General features: G+C 43.5%; 2 protein-coding genes across 3 annotated transcripts in view; both read left to right on the forward strand.

Annotated features, from left to right (window-relative positions):
* LOC139549363 (neurofibromin-like) overlaps positions 1-5426 on the forward strand; it is a 106291-nt gene extending 100865 nt beyond the window's left edge. For both annotated transcript variants that reach the window (XM_071359800.1, XM_071359801.1), the window contains one exon: positions 1058-5426. In XM_071359800.1, the coding sequence (XP_071215901.1) occupies positions 1058-1200 (143 nt within the window). In that variant the 3' untranslated portion in view covers positions 1201-5426. The remainder of the gene's footprint in view (positions 1-1057) is intronic.
* A 344-nt stretch (positions 5427-5770) lies between these two features.
* LOC139549366 (A-kinase anchor protein 1, mitochondrial-like) lies at positions 5771-20318 on the forward strand. Its single transcript, XM_071359807.1, has 11 exons — positions 5771-6183; positions 12526-14279; positions 16959-17083; positions 17241-17367; positions 17470-17597; positions 17829-18006; positions 18106-18256; positions 18731-18798; positions 19045-19118; positions 19359-19424; positions 19689-20318. The coding sequence occupies exons 2-11, from the start codon at positions 12551-12553 to the stop codon at positions 19749-19751; spliced, it is 2709 nt and encodes a 902-aa protein (XP_071215908.1). The 5' UTR covers positions 5771-6183; positions 12526-12550; the 3' UTR covers positions 19752-20318.
* The last annotated feature ends 1903 nt before the right edge of the window (positions 20319-22221 follow it).

A 22221-nucleotide genomic window follows, 5' to 3' on the forward strand; every position in this document is an offset into this window, starting at 1 on the left:
CCCCAGTTTGCAAATTGTGGTAACTCGCATCACGTGTCCATTTCTGTCTGTTGTTCTCACTATGCTAGCTGCTAGCTTTTAGAATCACCTAGCTAATACCAGTGTTTTTGTTATTACTTGTAGAATTAATGGTTTGTATTATTGCTATGTATCAGTGCTATATGGCTGAAGTAGTTGTAATATATTGTTAGCCTTTCCACAGAAAAATATACATTTCATTCTTAGTAGACTTTCATACAGTTATTCATGCCATTTAAAACACCACCAGGTATTGTCTTTGCGTTACACTCTGTTTCTGGTTACTTTTCAACGGTCTGTATCTGAAAACCACCTCATTGAAATCTCTTAATTTCTTCACGTCAATGCTAAAGATCCATCTTGCTGTCTGTTTATTTTTTCATTTAGTGTTATTTGACTCTCATTCTCTCCCTGTTTTTGTTCTGTTACCCTTGTTTTAATGTGTTTTTCATCTCCTCAGTTGCTGTGGTCATTCTTTCTTGTTTCTCTGTCTCTTTCTCTCTCTGTGAAGCCTCTCTGCCTTGCTCTAAGTCAGCCGTTTTTGCGCCACACCTCCTCCCAGGTACTCTTCCTCTTTGACCTTGTGACCTCAGAAGTCAAACAAGTTCAAGTAACCTCATCCCCCTTAGTAAAAAACACCAAAATGACTAATCTAATGTGAAAAGTGAGTGTGAGAAATCCACTAACTGTACCCAATGCCAGAATAGCATCTTAAAATCTGCCACCCACTGCCAAGGAAAGGGTGATCTTGTTGTTTGTGCTGGTGTGGTTGTAAGAAAGGAATAAGGGTCTGGGGGCAGAATTACCATTCAACAATAAAATACTTTATTAGAGGGTAACTTGTGTTCTCTGTCTGACAATGTAGAGGAAGATGGAGATGTTGAATTCATTCAGGGTGAGAATATGTCTTTAGTTTTATACCAAAGCTATGACACGGCGCCATCTGCTCTTTAACAGTGGTATTGAATCTGAGTGACTGAGAATGACTCTCCCTTCTCTTCTCGTTTTCCCTCTCTATTCTCTTCTTCCCTCTGTCCAGGCGTGGATAAGGAGAATGTGAAGCTCTCCCCCAGCGCGGCTCTCTCCACCAGTGGAAGGATCCGCCATGGCTCTGCCAGTCAGGTGCAGAAACAGCGCAGCTCAGGCAGCTTCAAAAGGCCTAGCATTAAGAAGATAGTATGAGACAAAGAGCGATGGAGAGAGCAAAAGCCATTCGAAGGCCTCTCTTTGCCCACCATGCCACACATCTTCCTGCACTCCTCTTTTTACCCTTTTTGTTTCGTTGTTTTCATGATGGATCAACCTGAGGATCAGTGTTGTTTTGGGGAAGTAGCTGCGTTTGTCTCTTGTGTTCCTTTGGTTGTCAGGCATCTGGAGCATTGCAACATGAGAGATTTGGATGGGTGAAGTTATTTGCGTACAGAAAGTTGGGCCAAGATTTTTTTAATTTATTTTTTGTTCATTAAAAGGACTGAAACTGTCAAGGTGACTGAAATAATCCATTCATTCAGTAGTCATCTTGATTTTTTGCTCTTTCTGTTGAATTCTCAAAGAATCCAGATATCGGTTATTTATATATATATACACATATATATACACATACATACATAACTTATTCAGTGTAAGAACTGGACAACATGATGTTTGGTGACTGCTGCATTATGTGACATAGGAAGATGACTGGGCGAATCAATGTAGGCGTCCGTGTTGGACCATTATGACATTGAAAAAAATAGAGGGATTTTGAACCTGTATACTGAAACTGAAGGACAGGCTCTTGCCTCAGCTCCAACCCCACAGTCTACTCCAAACCAACCCCACTACTGCCTCACACCACCACCTCACAGCAAGGCTACAGCAGCCAGTCGCCACCTCCATCTATGCTGGGTTGACCAAATGTCGTAAGCAAAACCTTCAAATCACAGTCTTAAAACCTGGATTTGGATGCACATTGTCATTTTGATTCTTCCCAGTTGTGTACATATTTATGTATATAGATGTACAGAAAGGATATACTCAATAATAATAATTGGGTTGTTTTATCCATGGTGTGCCTTTGTCAGGGTTTTCCGATGTGTATAATTATGTTTCAAATAAAGTGAAGCCTTGGTCTGGAAAAGAACAGGTACTAATTATAGAGACTATTATGTTGACTCTAGGTGAATGTAGAGGTGCGTTAACTATGTCATGATCATCAAGTATACTATCTCCAATAATACCCTGCTGCCTGAAAGTATTTAACCTGTACAGATAGTCCTCACTAAATATTGAAGCTATTCTTTTTTAAACATTTGCCATGCAAGATTATGAATTTCAAGATACTGTATAAACTTGTAAATATTTAAAGGCCTTTATTTTATTGATTTGTATCATTTTTTCACTATATTTCATTTGGATTGGTTTACAGTTCTGACCGTGACTAGGAAAATTAAGTAATATGCCAAACCCCATCAGTATTAGCAACTACTTGAATACTTAAATTGTCCTAGTAAAAATTCCCTGTCTTAAGTCAGTTAGGATCAACACTTTATTTTAAGAATGTGAAATGTCAGAATAATAGTATAGAGTGACTTATTTCAGCTTTTATTTCTTTCATCGCATTCCCAGTGGGTCAGAAGTTTATATACACTCAATTAGTATTTGGTAGCATTGCCTTTAAATTGTTTAACTTGGGTCAAACGTTTCGGGTAGCCTTCCACAAGCTTCCCACAATAAGTTGGGTGAATTTTGGCCCATTCCTCCTGACAGAGCTGGTGTAACTGAGTCAGGTTTGTAAGCCTCTTTGCTCGCACACGTTTTTTCAGTTCTGCCTACTTATTTTCTACAGGATTGAGGTCAGGGCTTTGTGATGGCCACTCCAATACCTTGACTTTGTTGTCCTTAAGCCATTTTGCCACAACTTTGGAAGTATGCTTGGAGTCATTGTCCATTTGGAGGACCAATTTGCAACCAAGCTTTAACTTCCTGACTGATGTCTTGAGATGTTGCTTCAATATATCCACATAATTTTCCTACCTCATGATGCCATCTATTTTGTGAAGTGCACCAGTCCCTCCTGCAGCAAAGCACCCTCACAACATGATGCTGCCACCCCTGTGCTTCACGGTTGGGATGGTGTTCTTCAGCTTGCAAGCATCCCCCTTTTTCCTCCAAACATAACGATGGTCATTATGGCCAAACAGTTCTACTTTTGTTTCATCAGACCAGAGGACATTTCTCCAAAAAGTAAAATCTTTGTCCCCATGTACAGTTGCAAACCGTAGTCTGCCTTTTTTATGGCGGTTTTGGAGCATTGGCTTCTTTTTGCTGAGCGGCATTTCAGGTTATGTCGATATAGGACTCGTTTTACTGTGGATATAGATACTTTTGTAAGTGTTTCCTCCAGCATCTTCCCAAGGTCCTTTGCTGTTTTTCTGGGATTGATTTGCACTTTTCTCACCAAAGTACGTTCGTCTCTAGGAGACAGAACGTGTTTCCTTCCTGAGCGGTATGACGGCTGTGTGGTCCCATGGTGTTTATACTTGCGTACTATTGTTTGTACAGATGAACGTGGTACCTTTAGGCATTTGGAAATTGCTCCCAAGGATGAACCAGACTTGTGGAGGTCTACAATGTTTTTTCTGAGGTCTTGGCTGATTTCCCCATGATGTCAAGCAAAGAGGCACTGAGTTTGAAGGTAGGCCTTGAAATACATCCACAGGTACACCTCCAATTGACTCCAATTAGGTCAATTAGCCTATCAGAAGCTTGTAAAGTCATGACATAATTTTCTGGAATTTTCCAAGCTTTTTAAAAGCACAGTCAACTTAGTGTTTGTAAACTTCTGACCCACTGGAATTGTGATACAGTGAAATAATCTGTCTGTAAACAATTGATGGAAAAATGACTTGTCATGCAGAAAGTAGATGTCCTAACCGACTTGCCAAAACTATAGTTTGTTAACAAGAAATTTGTGGAGTGGTTGAAAAAGGAGTTTTAATGACTCCAACTTAAGTGTATGTAAACTTCCGACATCAACTGTACATCAAAATATTGCTGTTGATCACTGTTCAAGTCTACCACCTGTCTTAAGATTGTGTGATACAGAGTTGATTGCATTGAAGTTCTGGTTTGATAAAATTCCAATACGTTTTCCTGATTTCCTACTCACATACACAGAGGTGTCTCTTCTCTCTGGTTGAATGAATTCTACCTGTGAGTTATCTCCTATGGCCAAATGAAAAGTAGTGAGGGGAAATGAGGGCGGCCATTACTTTGTCTGAAAGTCATTGGTCCTCTAAAGTACCAGAGTCATTCACACCCTTCCTCTTGATCATAACTTTTTCATTTATGCATATCAGTAAGGCTATATGGTGGAAGCTCCACCATTACACCGCGTATACCCATCTAGATTCCTGACCCTTAGTGTCTGCAGACATGGAAGGGTTGGGAACGGCTGTTAATGAATAGTCATTGGGACAGGACCTCAATCCCAGATGCCCTTGCGTCAGATCCAGGGACACTGCACCAAAGACTAGCTTGCACTATGGGAAAGGATAATGATGATATCCATTGATTCAAAACATGTTTTAGAAATGTTGCTCTTAACGAATAATGATTACTTTTGTGTGTGTGTGTGAGTGAGAGAGAGTGTGCAAAGCTGTCAAGGCAAAGGGTGGCTACTTTGAAGAATCTCAAATATAAAATGGATTTGGATTTGTTTAACACTTCTTTTTGGTTACTACATGATTCCATATGTGTTATTTCATAGTTGTGATGTCTACACTATTATTGTACAATATAGAAAATAGTAAAACTAAATAAAAACCCTTGTATGAGTAGGTGTGTCCAAACTGGTACTGTATCTCAGAACTTAAGAAGGGTACCAAATGCAATTTACACAATTGGATAACAAGGAAACCAAATAAATGAATAAATATTGTTTTTGAATCCATGTGAGAACTAAGATTAGACAACTGTCAGGGCAAATAGCTTGGATGAATTAATCAACAGAGTAACCGTCAGAACATGTCAGTTTTCCATAGGATCTAGAATGGCCTTTTGGTGTCCATTGGGATGACAAGGACATATATTGCGAGTAACCATAGACTCTTAAATGAGTGGTTGGCATGCACTATTCTGATTCACAGGCAAGGGTTTTGTGAAGTTGAATATCATAAAATGTGGCATGTTTTATTTGAGGTGCAAAATATTTTGTCACTGGAGTGTTGTTCCGAATGTTTTTCTTTACGTGGTATATTCACATTTTGTGTACAATTTGAAAATTGTATATTTACTATACTGTAAATACTTGTGATAATATTGTATAATTTCTTTTTTTGTAAAGCAGTAATTTACTGTATAATGTGTATAACACATACATTTAATTATTCCATTGTTAATAAAAGTTTTGCTCCACTTAAAAGCCATGATTTGTTAACGCCATCTGAAGTTATTGGTAGTGGAAGTGTTCATGAGGAAAATCTACAATGCAGAGCACAACCAAGGCCTATGGGAGAGTCTCAATTGCATACTCCTCGTGCCCCCGCTCTTCCTCAAACCCCATTGGAGGAAAAGGTCAGAGGGCAGGGACTTCTGGCTTTCTCATCCAATGGGTTTTGAGAAGGTGGCGAGGAGAGAGGACGCAAGGAGAGTGCTATTGAGATAAACCCACATGTTGGCGGCGCACTAATTGGGAAGGACGGGCTATTGGTACTAGCTGTAGCGGAATTTAATGGATTCGTATTTGATGCCATTCCATTTACTCCGTTCCAGACATTATGTGCCGTCCTCCTCCCAGCAGCCTCCACTGGACTTCTCTCGTTGTGTCCAATGAGACAATGTACTGCAAAGACATCAGTTTCATATCAAATTACATTATTTAGTTAAAGGACTACTGGGAGATAATTGTGTCCTTAATTACGATAAAACTTGACTGCATCTGTCTAACTCCGCGAGACTACCTTCTCTATTGTCGTCTCTCTTCTGCACCATTATCGCGAGGTTTGATCAGCTGTTAGGTCTGTTGTTAGAGTCTAGTGCTTGGACGGTCAACACGTGGGGAGGATAGAGAAAGAGACACAGACACAGTGTAGGGGAACACGTTGGGATTGAGTTGGTCCCGGAAAACGTAACATATCACGATCATTTAATTCACTGTGGCGGCACGGTGGACGTTTAAATACTGTAAGTATAATCCAAAAGTGTTAGTGTAAAATTGACAGCCATGGGCCCACAGATGTCAGATTGATATGTAGTCTGTCTAAATATCTCGAGTTGTTTAGCCGGTTGGCTACAATGTTGCGCTACTAAGTGCTCCATTCCAAGAAATGGAACAGTCGTTGTTTTATTAAATGGGTTTTAAATGTTCTGCCACTTTAGAAATCTGCAGCCCATGTCATTGAGTGTATTTTTCACGCAGACATCGAACTATGTAGTTTATTCTGCGTTCTAAAATGACAACGGACTCAAAATATACATTTTATGTTAATTTTGTGGTCTGTAGTCACCATTTTGTGTGTATGAGTTTGCTTGGACGGATCATGTGAATTGCTAGCAAACAAGGTGGCTATCCATCATGTCCAGTTAGCAAGCTAACGTGAAGGTTTCGAGGCCCACGATGCAGAGTTAGCCTAGCATTGCCAGGCTAGCCTACATGACGACAAGATCATAATGCAAGATATATGCGACGTTTGGTCACGAACTACTGTCTTGATTCTCTGCCAGGACACAATTTAAATGATATTGCCCCTACATTGTAGCGGAACCGTTTGTCGCATGCCTAGCGTCAACACTGAATGGGGTGTCAGTCATAGTTCAGACTCAACGAAGATGGCTAACCGTATTCTAATGGTGGCTTAATGAATTAGGCACGTAAATGCACTGTTTCACCAAGATCTCGACTATATGTTTGGTTAAATCATGAATGTAATAATGTTTTGATTTTTAACTCGTGGTCCATGGGTTTTTAACGGGTTCATCCGTGTTTGTTACAATAGTGTAGGGCTAACTTGATAACGTTACATTGTAAATCATCAAGTGCAGCGGCCTACCATGTTTTTATTACACTCAATGTGTAGGTCATAGCTAGCAAGTTACCTTGCCCAGACATTATGCAGCTATTGCTCAAGCACTGGGAGCCTCGAAACTTTGCCAGTTAGCCTACATTTAACCGCGTCATTTGTCAGTCCGCTTTGGAATGACAATGTGTAGCTATAGCCTTGCTGTAGGTTATCAAGTAGCGGTGCATAGGCTATTTCTGAAGCCCCGTAGCAACGTCTAGGCAATTGTAGCCTGACACTTTAATTCAGAGGTCTGGTTTTATGGGACGCTGTCGTTTTGCAATCAAACTGTAATTTAAATATTCGCTATCACAAAATTATTATTATAGGGCCTATAATTAACTATTGATGGTCCCGCATTTTAGAGTACTGCTATGGGAATAATTATCGTAGGATAGCCTACAACTGCGGACCAGAAATCTCTCGACTGGGGGAGAAGCATTATTATCGTAGGTATGCGTTGCAAGGTTGCCTCGTATTCCAAGTGCAGCATCGCTGTGTAATAAACTGCTCGTGCTCGGTGCATTGAATGGTGTGTGAAGTGTAAAGCAAATGCCGAGTGACCCTTCCCTTGTCTACCTCCAAGGTCGTACATATCTCATCTGGATTCTTTCGAGTCTACAGTCAGGCCTGCTAGGCATGCATATGCAGGCTGTGTGTGGAGTGGAATACGCACACATGGTTGGTGTGCACAGAGCGAAAGACTAACCAAATCCTTGTATTAGGTACTGGAGTAACTTTGTGTAGTTGGCCGTTATTCTAACCTTGTCAAAGGTGAATGTCAGAACAATTTATGACACTGGATTTTCGTTTTATTAATTTTTTTTGCATTCCAGAACTTTTCCTGGTTGGTGTGCACAGAGCGAAAGACTAACCAAATCCTTGTATTAGGTACTGGAGTAACTTTGTGTAGTTGGCCGTTATTCTAACCTTGTCAAAGGTGAATGTCAGAACAATTTATGACACTGGATTTTCGTTTTATTTATTTTTTTTGCATTCCAGAACTTTTCCTGTTGAAAAACAATATCCCAAGTATAAATAAGTACACACACGTAATCGTACCCAAAACGCATACTTCAGGGAGTTGGTCTGATGAGTGCACTCTGATGTCACTGGCCTCCCCTTTGCTTGAGGGAAAAATAGAGGATCACAGGTAGCCTAGTGGTTAGAGCGTTGGGCCAGTAACGAAAGGTTGCCAGATCAAATCCCTGAGCTGACAAGGTAAAAATCTGTCGTTCTGCCCCTGAACAAGGCAGTTGACCCACTGTTCCTAGGCCGTCATTGTAAATAAGAATTTGTTCTTAGCTGACTTGCCTAGTTAAATAAAACATATATAAATAAAGAGCAAAGGCCCACCCCCATCTTGTGCTATGTCATGAATACTTGGACTACCTATTACAAAGTGGCTTTGGTTATGTAAATCGGGTGATTAAATTAGTTGAAAAGGAGCCTGGAGTGCATCTTTAACAAAAAAGGCTAGCACGGTGTCATGAACCTTCACATAGGGTCTGTCATGTGAAACTAGTCTGCATAATGAGAGGAATCTATGGTGAACCAGCCTTGAGTACAGCACATAAAGTGATTAAAAGGTCCAGCACGTTGTTTAATCAGACATGGTATGTCGGATTTTTATAGTATTGTGTGTGTGTTCTACAATGTAGAAAAATAGTAAAAATACCTTAAATGAGTAGCTGTGTCCAAACTTGACTGGTACTGTAGTTATGGCGATCAAGAAATGGAGGGTATGCTTGAGTATTTTGTGCCAAACAGATGCTGTTAGATTACAATAATTACTTTTCTGACCATTTGGAACAGTGTAAACAACATTAAATAAGTGTACCAGAGAGTCTGTTCTAACGAAAATTATAAACTCGGTGGTTCGAGCCCTGAATGCTGATTGGCTGACAGCCGTGGTATATCGGGGGGGGGGGGGGGGGATGTGGTATTTGGCCAATATACTACGGCTAAGGGCTGTATCCAGGCACTCGGTGTTGCTTTGTGCATAAGAACAGCCCTTAGCCGTGGTATATTAGCCATATACCACACCCATTAATTTGCTTTAAAATAATATATATATAAAGCCTTTATTACAGAAGACAAACAGTTGCATGCATTTGTGAATTGCAGTTAATTTTTTAGGCAAAATATTCAAAGCTCCCTTTGTTTAATTTTAAAACTAAAATGCTTGATTGCATTTCAAAGCATGAATGTCCAGTATGCTGTGTGATGGCATGAATTAATTAATGATTGATTGATACAGTAGCCTTTTTATTGAAATATCAGCCTAAGTAAGGTATTAAGGCTAAACAGGAGACGCTCTTAGGCCTACAACTTGATGATGGTTATGCTAGGCTGCTATACAAAGCCTACTAATGATAACAACATGACTTATGATAATGAGGATCATGATAATAATTGTAATAAGGAGATCAAGAAAAAGGAAGGTATATGAGTGAGAGCTGCGTGCATATTATGTGACGAACAGGTGCTGTTACAATATTTTTCTGCCTGTTTGGGACAGTGTAAACAACACTAAATAATAAGTAATGCCATTCTGTTCTAACCCCAAAAATTGTAAAGCTTTTATTACAGCATAGCAAAGATTTAAAAACAGCTGAATCTGTGAAATTGCTTTATCTGACATTTTGGCGTTGTGAGAGGCTTGGCGCTGACAGAATCACTAGGATATTAAACAAATACTCAGACAAGCAGGAGCTGTCTTATTTCTTTAGCTATATTTGGAGGATTTTTAAAGCCAAGCACATTTAACAGTTAGGCTATTAGATTATAGACCTGATTAAATTGGAGTTTCCTCTTTACTCAATTTTCTTAGACAATTAGGCTAAGGCAAGAGCTATTTCCTCGTCGCTGCTGCCTCCGCCGCATTGTTGTCAATCCCAATATGCTGGTAAACTTAGCTATTATGCACGTAGCAACATAGGGAAAGGTGCGAATTCTACAGCGCAATGAAGATTGTTTCAGAACCAAGGACGGCGACCATATCTAACTCAGAAGAAAGCGCATTTCTTATAAAATATTAGATTTTTTTAGTGTTGCACCATTATTTTTACATAATGCAATTTCACATGTTTTAGGGTGATGGACTGCCATCCCTGTGGCCTCCGCAATGGATTAGTCCACTGAGACAGGTGCCAATCAGACAGGTGTCTTGTGCACTATGAAAAAAAGGTGAATTGCGACTGCTTAACTGAAGAAATCTTGGTCTACCAAACAGTCAACTAAATTGGGCAGCCCAAATTACATTACACAAACCGTTGCGCCTGGCACCTACAACAATACCCTGTTTAAAGGCACTTAAATATTTTGTCTTGCCCATTGACCCTCTGAATGGAACACATACATAATCCAGGCCTAAAAATCCTTTAACCTGTCTCCTCCCCTTCATCTACACTGATGTGAGTGTGACATCAATAATAGATCATAGCTTTCACCTGGTCAGTCTTTCATGGAAGATCAGGTGTTCTTAATGTTTTGTATACTCAGTGTATGCTAATGATAGAAGCTACACAATAATCTATATAATTTGCCTACAGAGAATATTGAAATGGACAGCAAGGGATGTATAATTTGCTAACCAGGTCCAAGCACCTTGTCATTCACTATGGAACATGCCACCGAGGCTCTGTTTTGATAGAGAAGCTACTGGGTCATGACAAAGGGAGAACAGGTTTTGAAATGGGTTGACACAGGCAATCCTTTTTTCCCCCTACTAGTTGGTCTTTTGACCAATCAGATCAGCTCTGAAAATTATCTGATGTGATTGGTTAAAAGACCAAAATTGGTCTCTCTGTATAAACACAGCATTGGTGACCATGTCTAAGAAACCCTCATTTTTGATCTCTCTGCCCCACTGGAAACAACCCTGATTTTGGTTTCTCTGGAGGCATTTGAAGGCTACCTGTTTTTCCCCTGCGCATCAACATCTTTACCTGAGTCATTTTTAGGGCAGCCCACCATTCACCTATAATCCTATGTCATTCATCAACAAGCCTCTTATAGGTCCCTCCATCAGGTGAAATACGTGATGGACGCATACAAATGGCAGAGGAAAGCCCTAATTTTCTGCTCATTGGAAAGGTCTGTCTGCCTCAGTTTTGGGGTATGAAGAAACTGAAATATGGTTAAAATCCCAGTGACTAGAGCCTCCTCACACACAGTTCACATTCATATAGGCTATCATGGGCCCTGGCTGTCTACCTGTACAGTGCAGACTGACTCTGTCAATTCCAGCTTTACAGTGGCCTGGAACGCGCAGAACACATAGTTCAAAGTCCATGTTCATGGTGATCAGACCTGGCTCGTATGTGTGTGTGTATTGGTGCTTGCTCAGGGGCAGTGGAAGCCCAGCTGCCACACACCCTAGTAGGCTTGGTGAAAGAAGGGAGGGGGGGTGTTCCTTCCTTCTACAGGCTGGACCTGCTCTCGGTCTGTTAAGGAAAGGCATGCACAGACTTCATTTTTTTAGTATGGAGTGCTTTGACCAATCAGCAGTGGAGGAGCTGGACATGCCCAGTAGGTACAGGGAGGTTAAACATTAGCCCTGATGGTGGCACAGCCGCTCCTCCTGCTAAAAACTAGATCTTTGTGTTGCAGCTTGTTTTGATTCACAAGTAGAAACAAATATTACTTCTAAGCCACGGGAATGGGTTTTTCTGTCTTTGAACATTTCACAACGAGGCAATAGAAAACCATGGTGTGACCTATGTCTAGTATGGGGCTTTTATAGGCATACATGTATGTTAGGTTCAGGCTGTTGTCTTTCTTCACCGGGAGCTGTTGACAAAAGTGCTGTGTCTTCAGTGTTTTATGTATCCCATAGCATTATGCAGTTCATCAATTCAAGTTGTGTGGCATGAGAAAAATAATTTGCAGGAATGATTTCACTACTTTACTGTAAGTCATTTGTTAGTCTAGGCCTATTCTCAGGAGTAACGTCTTATCAGGCTTCATTTCAGTCGTTTCTTTGAAGCTCTGCTCCCACCTGTTAACTGCCCTGATAGTTTTTAAAGCATTTATTTCCTTAAAGCCTTTTTGGTAAGTCTTTTTTTGGCAAAGCTACCATAGGACAGTTTCCTTTTGACCATCACATGTTGTTCTCCCAGTGCCGTGCTTATTGTCAAAGCTGTGTGAACAGGGCTGATGCATTTGGAATCTATTTGCCACTCACACACCCTTCTAGTTGCTGTGGGTGTGATTACACACACTATAGAATACCTGCTATGGTCTTTACACTATATTACCCAGGCTTATTATGCCATTTTTTGGGGTGTGTGTCAAATGAGACACTTAGGCTATTCAAAATGTTAGCCACTTTGTCTTAACTTGAATATCTTGTTTGACACTATAATCCTGCACTCCAAATGAGTGAAACTGAAAGACTCACAGTTCTCCCTCCAGTAAGCTAACCTCAGCCTTTCTCGCTCTCTTTCTCCCTCTCGCTCTACAGGTGTAGCTGCTAGGGTCCTGAGGAGATGCCACTGAGGTTCCGGTCTATTGTCCCGTACACGCTGCCTGGAGTGCTGGCGCTTATAGGCTGGTGGTGGTACATCTCACGCAAGAAAGAGCGAATCACCAACCATGACAGTGAGGAGGGGGCAGCGGCCATGGGCCTGCTGGCATCCCCGGCCCCCAGTGACGGCAGCAACGGCCTGGTAGAGAAAGGGATAGTGTCCCTCTGCGCCAAAGCCACTACCCCCACAACCAGCAGCTGCAGAGAGAGAACAGCCAGCGGCAGAGTCAGACCATCCAAGGCCAAAGGGCAAAGGTCAACAGAACAGGAGGTCGTAGCACAGATTCACATCCCGGCCATTAAGGCCCAGGCAGTAGAGGTACAGAGTACACGTTCACCTACAGAGAGGACCTCCCACCACCCAGACAGAGTCAACGCAGTCACAGACCCTTGTGTAGATAGGTGCCAACAGACACCCAGGAACAGTTCTTCTCCTGCAGCCTCACCCTTACCAACACAGACCAGGAAGGAGAGCTGGGCTCTCCAGGGAGAACACGGAGCCACTGGGCAGAGACCGCCAGTCGCCATTGCCTATGTTACAAAGCTGGTGAAATCAACGTTTACTGAGCAGGTCCCTGCTTCAGTGAAGGAGGCCACAGCATCAGAAGCACTTGTACTCTCCCAGAAGGCCCATGCCACGACTAGTTCCTCCACAGCAGCAGACCTGATGAATGCAGAGAGGCCTGAGCCAGAGGGGGAGGTGGCAGCAGCACATGAGGCAGCAGTGGCCTTCACCCAGAACCTACAAGTGGAGCTGGTGGCTAAAGATGCCCTCCTGGTCCCCTCCAGCAGTACCAAAGATGAGCTGCCCTCCTCGTCCTTCATCCCAGCTGAGACACCGGCCCAGGCACTGAAAGTAGTCACACATGAGCCTCTTTTCCCAGAGACCCCCACATCTTCGCAGGGCTACCATGCTGTTGTGACTAGTACTTCGGCCTTCCCAGCCCAAGGCCCCCAGCAGGAGAACGGGGGCCCCTGCAGCAGCGAGGAGCTGGAGGACCTGGCAGCAGGTCTGATCACTGAGGTCATCTGGGCAGCCACCCAGGAGGTCCTCAGTGTTACCTCCTGTCCAGACACCTGGCTCGGCCAATCCGCTGCTGAGCCCTGCTGCAGAAGCACCCCGCTGGCCAATGGGAGGCCATGCTCTGAGCAAGAGCCACTCACAAGGAACATGGAGGAAGGGCCCTCCCCAATAAGCCACGCTGAGACGGAGTGGAGAGCGCAGCAGAAAGAAGGGATGCCCAACGGTTGCCCGCTCGCCCCGGCATGGGAGCCAATGGGGACAGCAAACGCACTGAATAACCCCTGGGCGGCAGCAGCAGCATCCTCGCAGGAGGGGAGGCGTGAGGCCAGCAGCGTACCTGTCAACCTGGACAAACTGAAGGGAAATGAAGGGGCGATGGTGGCCGAGGACTCAGCCTGCAGTACGTGCCACTCTGAGGATGGGGTCAGCATTGAGGACCAGCAGAGCAGGGAGAGCCAGGAGGATCTGATCCAGGTGTCAGGGATGTCTGAGGGGGAGGGTGGTCTGCGCCAGGCCCCAGAAGAGGTAGTGCCCACGGAACAAGTGATGGCAGCCCTACCAGGCCATGTGCTGGGGGCTGTTGGCGAAGTGGCGAAGAGGCTCAACGGGATGGCCCTGAGGAACGGTTCTCACGGGATGAGTGAGACTGAGACCGATCAGTCTGGAGGTAGGATTACAGACCACACCATGTAGTAGAGTCAGGCTCATAGCAGCACTGATCTACACATGGCTCCTCTCTGCTGCTCAAATTCCCAAACAGCGTGTGATGGAGGCTCAGAACACACTCATTGACTCTCTTCTGTCGTAGGGTCTCTCTTCCCTACGTGGAACTAAGGCCTCCTTTTTCATTATTTGTAGTTTCTCCAGACATTGGGGCAAACTAAGGGCAGAACAAGAGTGCCTTCTGTGTCATCACAGAGAGCCCTTTGTTCAACATTAGATTACATCTAACAACATTAAAAAGCTGAGGGGAATATTTGATTGCATGGACTATCATTTGGAAAGTCACCGGCTTTGGTCTTAGATCTGGTAAAATAACTATTCAGAAGTAGGCAAGTCTGTGTGAATTGTGGCTAGGGAATTTAATGGTCTCTGCTTCTGTGCTGTACCTTTCCAATTCTAACTAATGAGATCGCCAAATAGTAGCTGTAAGAGTAAATGTCTGAAGTGGGCAACTTGTTTTGGCCCATCTAAGAAATGCTTGCAGAATCATGTTGTGACTACTAGCTAGTCTGCCACCAGCAAAAGAAAAAGCATACAGTTGAGGTGATAGTATTCTTTACTTAATGTTCTTTGCTGTTGATGGTGGCTAATACAGAACAGTGTGGTGGCTAGTTACCCTTCATAGTGTAGGTTGAAGTTAGTCTTTAGATGCTGTTTTACTACTTACCACCCTGAGGCTATAGGGACTCTAGCTGTGTTTCTACTAGATACCACCATGAGGCTATAGGGACTCTAGCTGTGTTTCTACTAGATACCACCCTGAGGCTGTAGGGACTCTAGCTGTGTTTCGACTAGATACCACCCTGAGGCTATAGGGACTCTAGCTGTGTTTCTACTAGATACCACCCTGAGGCTATAGGGACTCTAGCTGTGTTTCTACTAGATACCACCCTGAGGCTGTAGGGACTCTAGCTGTGTTTCTACTAGATACCACCCTGAGGCTATAGGGACTCTAGCTGTGTTTCTACTAGATACCACCCTGAGGCTATAGGGACTCTAGCTGTGTTTCTACTAGATACTACCCTGAGGATATAGGGACTCTAGCTGTGTTTCTACTAGATACCACCCTGAGGATATAGGGACTCTAGCTGTGTTTCTACTAGATACCACCCTGAGGATATAGGGACTCTAGCTGTGTTTCTACTAGATACCACCCTGAGGCTATAGGGACTCTAGCTGTGTTTCTACTAGATACCACCCTGAGGATATAGGGACTCTAGCTGTGTTTCTACTAGATACCACCCTGAGGCTATAGGGACTCTAGCTGTGTTTCTACTAGATACCACCCTGAGGATATAGGGACTCTAGCTGTGTTTCTACTAGATACCACCCTGAGGATATAGGGACTCTAGCTGTGTTTCTACTAGATACCACCCTGAGGATATAGGGACTCTAGCTGTGTTTCTACTAGATACCACCCTGAGGATATAGGGACTCTAGCTGTGTTTCGACTAGATACCACCCTGAGGATATAGGGACTCTAGCTGTGTTTCGACTAGATACCACCCTGAGGATATAGGGACTCTAGCTGTGTTTCGACTAGATACCACCCTGAGGATATAGGGACTCTAGCTGTGTTTCTACTAGATACCACCCTGAGGATATAGGGACTCTAGCTGTGTTTCTACTAGATACCACCCTGAGGATATAGGGACTCTAGCTGTGTTTCTACTAGATACCACCCTGAGGATATAGGGACTCTAGCTGTGTTTCGACTAGATACCACCCTGAGGATATAGGGACTCTAGCTGTGTTTCGACTAGATACCACCCTGAGGATATAGGGACTCTAGCTGTGTTTCGACTAGATACCACCCTGAGGATATAGGGACTCTAGCTGTGTTTCGACTAGATACCACCCTGAGGCTATAGGGACTCTAGCTGTGTTTCGACTAGATACCACCCTGAGGCTATAGGGACTCTAGCTGTGTTTCTACTAGATACCACCCTGAGGCTGTAGGGACTCTAGCTGTGTTTCTACTAGATACCACCCTGAGGCTATAGGGACTCTAGCTGTGTTTCTACTAGATACCACCCTGAGGATATAGGAACTCTAGCTGTGTTTAGACTAGATACCACCCTGAGGCTGTAGGGACTCTAGCTGTGTTTGGGGAGCTGTACTTTTTGCTTAGGGGGCAAGTTGTGATGTCACAAACGGGAAGAACCACACCTAAAGCCTGCTGGGTGTTCTTGAAAAGGTTTGTGGTCACACAGAAGGTGAAGACTCATAACAGTCCAGTGAAGGTGTCATTGTGTTTCTGGTCTGTCAGAGCAGGACTGTGATCAGATATTCCTGGTAAGAGCCATAGTGGTGTGCACGTGTGGGTGGACTTTGGATTAATGTTGGGTTAGTGGCCGTATGCCCTTTGTGTGATTTGTTTGATTAACAGCTCAATGACTTATGTGTGGGGTGGGTGATCGGGTGTATGTGTCTTAAACTTTGAGTTGTGTGTGTAAATGTGCAGGTGTCTATCTTTATTTTATTTTATTTTTTTACATTTATCCAGTTTTTGTTTTTTAGGGTACATGTTTAGGTTAGACTCCAGTCATGTTTGGATGAGTAATTGTGAGTTGGTAAAAGACCTGTCTGACTCAGGACTGTGTGTGTGTCTGGATGTGTTCAGGCTCGGATGTGAACAGTATGGACTCGGTGGATAGTGGCTGCACCATGGGGGCTAGGGACAGTAGTGGCAGCCCTGCCATGGCTCTGGGCTCTGAACTTATCGTTTGGGAGATTGAGGTGCCAAAGGTGAGCCTGCTCCATCCCAACACCCACACCCAGAGACTTGACTACTATTCAGAGGAAAATCCACTAGTTCCTTAGAAATTAGTCTCTTATCACATTCATTCTAACCCAATATCTCCTTGTAATGTCTTCTTCCGTTTCTGTTCTCTCGATCTCTCAGCATCTGGTGGGTCGGTTAATTGGGAAACAGGGGCGATACGTGAGCTTCCTGAAGCAAAGCTCTGGTGCAAAGATCTACATCTCCACCCTGCCTTACACTCAAGAGTTCCAGATCTGCCACATAGAGGGTGAGTGGGGTAGTCCTCTCCTGTCAGGAGCAAATGAGTCACTTGGCTCTAGATAGTGTACTGGTAGTAGAATTCTGCTGTTTTAATGTGTGTCCCTACTAGGCTCCCAGCAGCAGGTGGACAAAGCATTGTCCCTGATCGGGAAGAAGTTTAAGGATTTGAACCTGACCAACCTCTATGCCCCCCCACCTCTGCCGCTCACGCTGCCCTCGCTGCCCATGACGTCCTGGGTAAGCATGGTACCTAGAGAGCCTGGAGGGTTGTGCAGGGTTCCCTTCTCTCGGTCTCTGTCTTTCTGTCTCTCTCCGTCTCTCAAATCTGTTCAAACATGCTTTATTTGCACGACAGTTAAGGTGCTGCTAATTGATTTGAAAGAAAGTGGTTTAACATAAAGAATGAGATGTCTGCCCTTATGGCTTCTCATTTGAAAGTTGTTAACTTAACTCTGTTTCTTCTCTCAGCTCCTGCTCCCCAGCGGTGTAACCGTGGAGGTGATCGTAGTGAACATTGTATCGGCGGGTCACCTCTTCGTCCAGCAGCACACACACCCTACGTACCACGCCCTGCGCAGCCTGGACCAGCAGATGTTCCTGTGTTACTCCCAGCCAGAGACACCCACCCTGCCCTCGCCTGCTGAGGGTAAGAGACCCCCAAGGAGGGACGTGCATGGATGGATGTCTTTTGAACCAGCTTTGTGTGTGTAATCCAGACTCGATGCTTACCCTCTCTCTGTCTCAGTGGGGGTGATCTGTGCGGCGCCGGCGGTAGAGGGAGCCTGGTGGAGAGCCCAGGTCATCTCCTTCTACAAAGAGACCAGCGAGGTTGAGATCCGATATGTGGACTACGGCGGCTATGACCGAGTGAAGATTGACACACTACGGCAAATAAGGTGAGCCCTCAGACTCTGAAGGCTGAAAAAGCATGTCTAGTTGATGCACATTTTCAGAGTTGCGGGCAATTTCTTTCCAACTCAAGTCTATTCAGAGAAAGTTGTCAGAACTGGAATTCAGAAGAACTCCATACTTTTCCATACTTTTTTCATTTCCATTTCCATACTTTCAAAGCTGTTTTCATTCCATTTTCCTTCATTTCTTTCCGAAGTTGACTTGTTTAGGTAAAATGGACACCAGTCCTGCTAGGTATAGTAGCCCGTCATTGTAAATAAGAATGTTCTTAACTGACTTGCCTAGTTAAATATAAGTCCCCAAAAAAATAATAGTATTCATTCAACCCTTTTTGTTATGAAATTGTGCCCCCCTCTGGTCAAAAAGTTGTCATATTTAGAGAGAACGGAATGTTATGTAAGAAGGGATGGTGTGTCTTTCTGCACACTGACTGAATGCTCTAAAATCTGTCTTTTCAGGTCAGACTTCGTAACATTACCGTTCCAAGGTGCAGAAGTATTACTGGACAACATCGCCCCCCTTCCAGGTAACATCAAATAGCTAAATAAAATGACATGGTATCACATTACAATTGATCATGTCAAATAGCTAAATAAAATGACATGGTACAGTTTACTTGCGATAGATGTCTTATTCTCAAGGACACTCTCCAAAATCAAGAAACTTTCCCAATTGAATGTCAAACTGTTCCAAAGTCAGCCTGCCTGTGGAAGGTCATCGAATCTGCTGTTGTCATTTATGTTAACAAGTCTGTAAATGCATCCATCCACAGGAGAGAAGAGCTTTTCAACCGAGGCCTCCTCTGCACTGGAGGAGATGACGAGAGGGGTAGCACTGCTTGCACAGGTACCAAAAATACAGCATCCAGCACCAGGCAGCTAACTGGAAGACACTGTACTATACTGTACTTTAATGCACTGTACTATACTGTACTTTAATATACTGTACTTTAATGCACTGTACTATACTGTACTTTAATGCAATACTATACTGTACTATACTGCACTCTACTGTACTGCACTATACTGTACTGTACGCTCCACAGAAGGTAATTGGTTGCTCTTCTGGCTGTTTCCTTTCTTCCAGGTCACAAACTACGACAACAACACTGGTCTCCCATTGGTCCAGATGTGGAACATGGTTGGAGAAGAGGTACGGCGATCATGGGATTTGGCATGAAATTGTTTACTTTTTTGGAAGTTTCGACAAAGTGTTTGAATTATTTCAGTGTAATTGTAAGCATTTCTATTTGGTGAAGTGGATTTTCTTTCATTGTGGTGTATGGTTCATAAGCGTCTGTATTTAACAATGCAAGACATTTTCACCTAAACATTCTGTTGGCTGGAAAACCACTCGGTATCAATTGTTATTTTACACTAATATGATGAATCTATCTTTCTCTCCATTTCCATCCAGCTGGTATCAGTTAACCGCACGCTGGCAGAGCGAGTGTTGGGTACCTGGGTGGACAGCTTTTGAACCTCGCTGCCCCCCACCCATCAACCCCTTCTCAGTTTTACCACACCCCTCCTAGATCCCTTCTTCTGACCTAATCTCTGGAGTCTGACCCAACCAGCCCTCCAGAAACACCCATAACACTTCAATGGAACAACACAACCACTGGATTTGGGAATAATTTGTTTTTTGGGGGGGCTTTTTTACACCAGATTTCACAAAGAAATAAAAATGGTTGTATGCAGAAAAAATATGAAGTACTGCTTCAGAATAAGCCAACTCCCCTCTCCTCCCCCACACACCAAAATAACTTAAAGAAGGAAAATAAAGTACTTGTACATTTTAAAAATAGATCTATATTGTAACTAAAGGTCGATCTGATTTTTCGTCCTACCTGACATTTCACTCCACGACTTTGCCTGTGGATTCTCATCATGCTGTGGATGTATAACTCAACTCAATAGGAAACAGTGTCAATGGAGAACTAACCTCACTATCAGCTGTAATTACATGTATACACTTGTATAGTGATATGAAAGGAATTGGGCTTTAAAGACTGGGCTGAGTGGGGGGTTTCTATATTATTGTACGTAGTGCAGTAGCCAGTCCCCATTTGGTCTCATCATGACAGCCGTGGACATACAGGCCTGGGGGGCTAAGAAAGGCGTCTGGATTCATGGTTGTGACTGACGCCCTCGTCTGTGGAGACAAATGTAGATCTCAGCTTTTTTGCCGCTAACCACAGTCAAGGAAATGGACAGGGTGGGGGATTCCTTTCTCCGACCACCTGACTTGGGTGAGTGACTGGGAGAATGTGCAGAACCGGGATCCCAGGAGTCGCGTGAAGGCCTGCTCATCTGCCCTGGCCTCTCCAGTCTGTACAACACTGTGGCCTTATGGAGAAACCAAACGGGCTTCCTTTTCTGGGATCTCCAACTGACCTGCAAGCAGACCAGACTGACCCCTCTTTCCCCATGCAATCGCTGGTTGCCTTCAGCGTCTATCCATTGTCCTGCCTGGCATCTCAAGCTGATGCACTCACCACTACATTTCAGATCCACTACTGTTGTCTGGCACTGGAGTTGTTGAGTAGTCTGGGACATGACATGGAAGGGTAGGGGTGCACTACCCCCCCCTTCTTGACTGACTCCAGGGGCCTCGTGCAACTCTTGGTTCAACTGTCTAAGGATTTTGAGAGAGGACACCACTGTGCGGTTAACATTGGTGTGTGGAAACACTACAGCCACGGACAGGCCTCTGATACCTGACCAGGAACTCTTACAAAGCATCTTACGTTAGCCCTGCTCAGTCAGGATAGGCCCAGTGCTTATATTAAAATCAGTCTGTCTTCTAATATGCATGTTAACCTGCCCAGGTCTGCGTCCCTCTTATCGTCTTCACTGTGTTTTCTTCTACATACTTTTACCCCGTAACATTATTACACTTTACATTTGTGCAGTTGCAGTTTCCATACTTACAAGCAGTTTAACCGATCCAAAATGAAGTCTTGCTGACAACACGAGGGTTGACTGTTTTTGTAGCCCCTTTGCACTGTGGGAAATTAGGTCCTTGACGGTACCGGTCCTCTTCACTCAGCAGCGTATGAAAGTGCAGTATAGAGAAAGTGAGCCATGAGAATCAGTCTCTCACACTGCAGATATTATTGTAAAAGATGGCTTCATACTGTATATCTGCTTTGGTCTTGTTGGGTTTTGCATAGGAATTAATTGCTTTGTCATTTATTGAACAGAATACACTTAAATATTTAACTGCTTATTTTTCCTGATGGGTGGTGTTGTCGTCGCCCCCCCGAATTGAATTGCTCTGGTAATAAGACAGCTTCCGTCCCTCTGCTTGGTCTTATTGAAGTTAAGAACCAGGATAGATTTTGGATAGTACCTAATGGTTTCGCTTGACTATTCCTGCATTACTATTAAACTTGACAACGTTGGCATGTAAACCACATGACAATACTTACCTCCTATACATATTGATCACATAGGTTAACTGCACTTTATCAACCTTGCTACTAGAGTATATATTTCACACATTTTGTGGGATTGATTGAACCATGTTTCAGGAATGGTTAGTTATGAGGTTGATGCACATGCTGCTAGTTCAGAAGGCAGCTGTTGCAAGGTGTTTTTAAAAGTCAGTTATTAGTCAGTCCAGTGTTTACTGTATCTCCCCTACCTGATAACTGTTAATGTTTCTAGAACCATAGGAAATAAGGCTTCTAGCTACTATACTGAACAAAAATATAAACGTAAAATGTTGGTCCCATGAGCTGAAATAAAATAACCCAGAAATGTTCCATATGCACAAAAAGCGTATTTCTCTCAAATGTTGTGCACAAGTTTGTTTCCATTCGTGTTAGTGCGCATTTCTCCTTTGCCAAGATCATTAATCCACCTGACAAGTGTGGCATATCAAGAAGCTGATTAAACAGCATGATCATTACACAGGTGCACCTTGTGCTGGGGGACAATAAAAG

This window comes from Salvelinus alpinus, chromosome 22, assembly GCF_045679555.1.
Source record: "Salvelinus alpinus chromosome 22, SLU_Salpinus.1, whole genome shotgun sequence".
Lineage (NCBI taxonomy): Eukaryota > Metazoa > Chordata > Actinopteri > Salmoniformes > Salmonidae > Salvelinus > Salvelinus alpinus.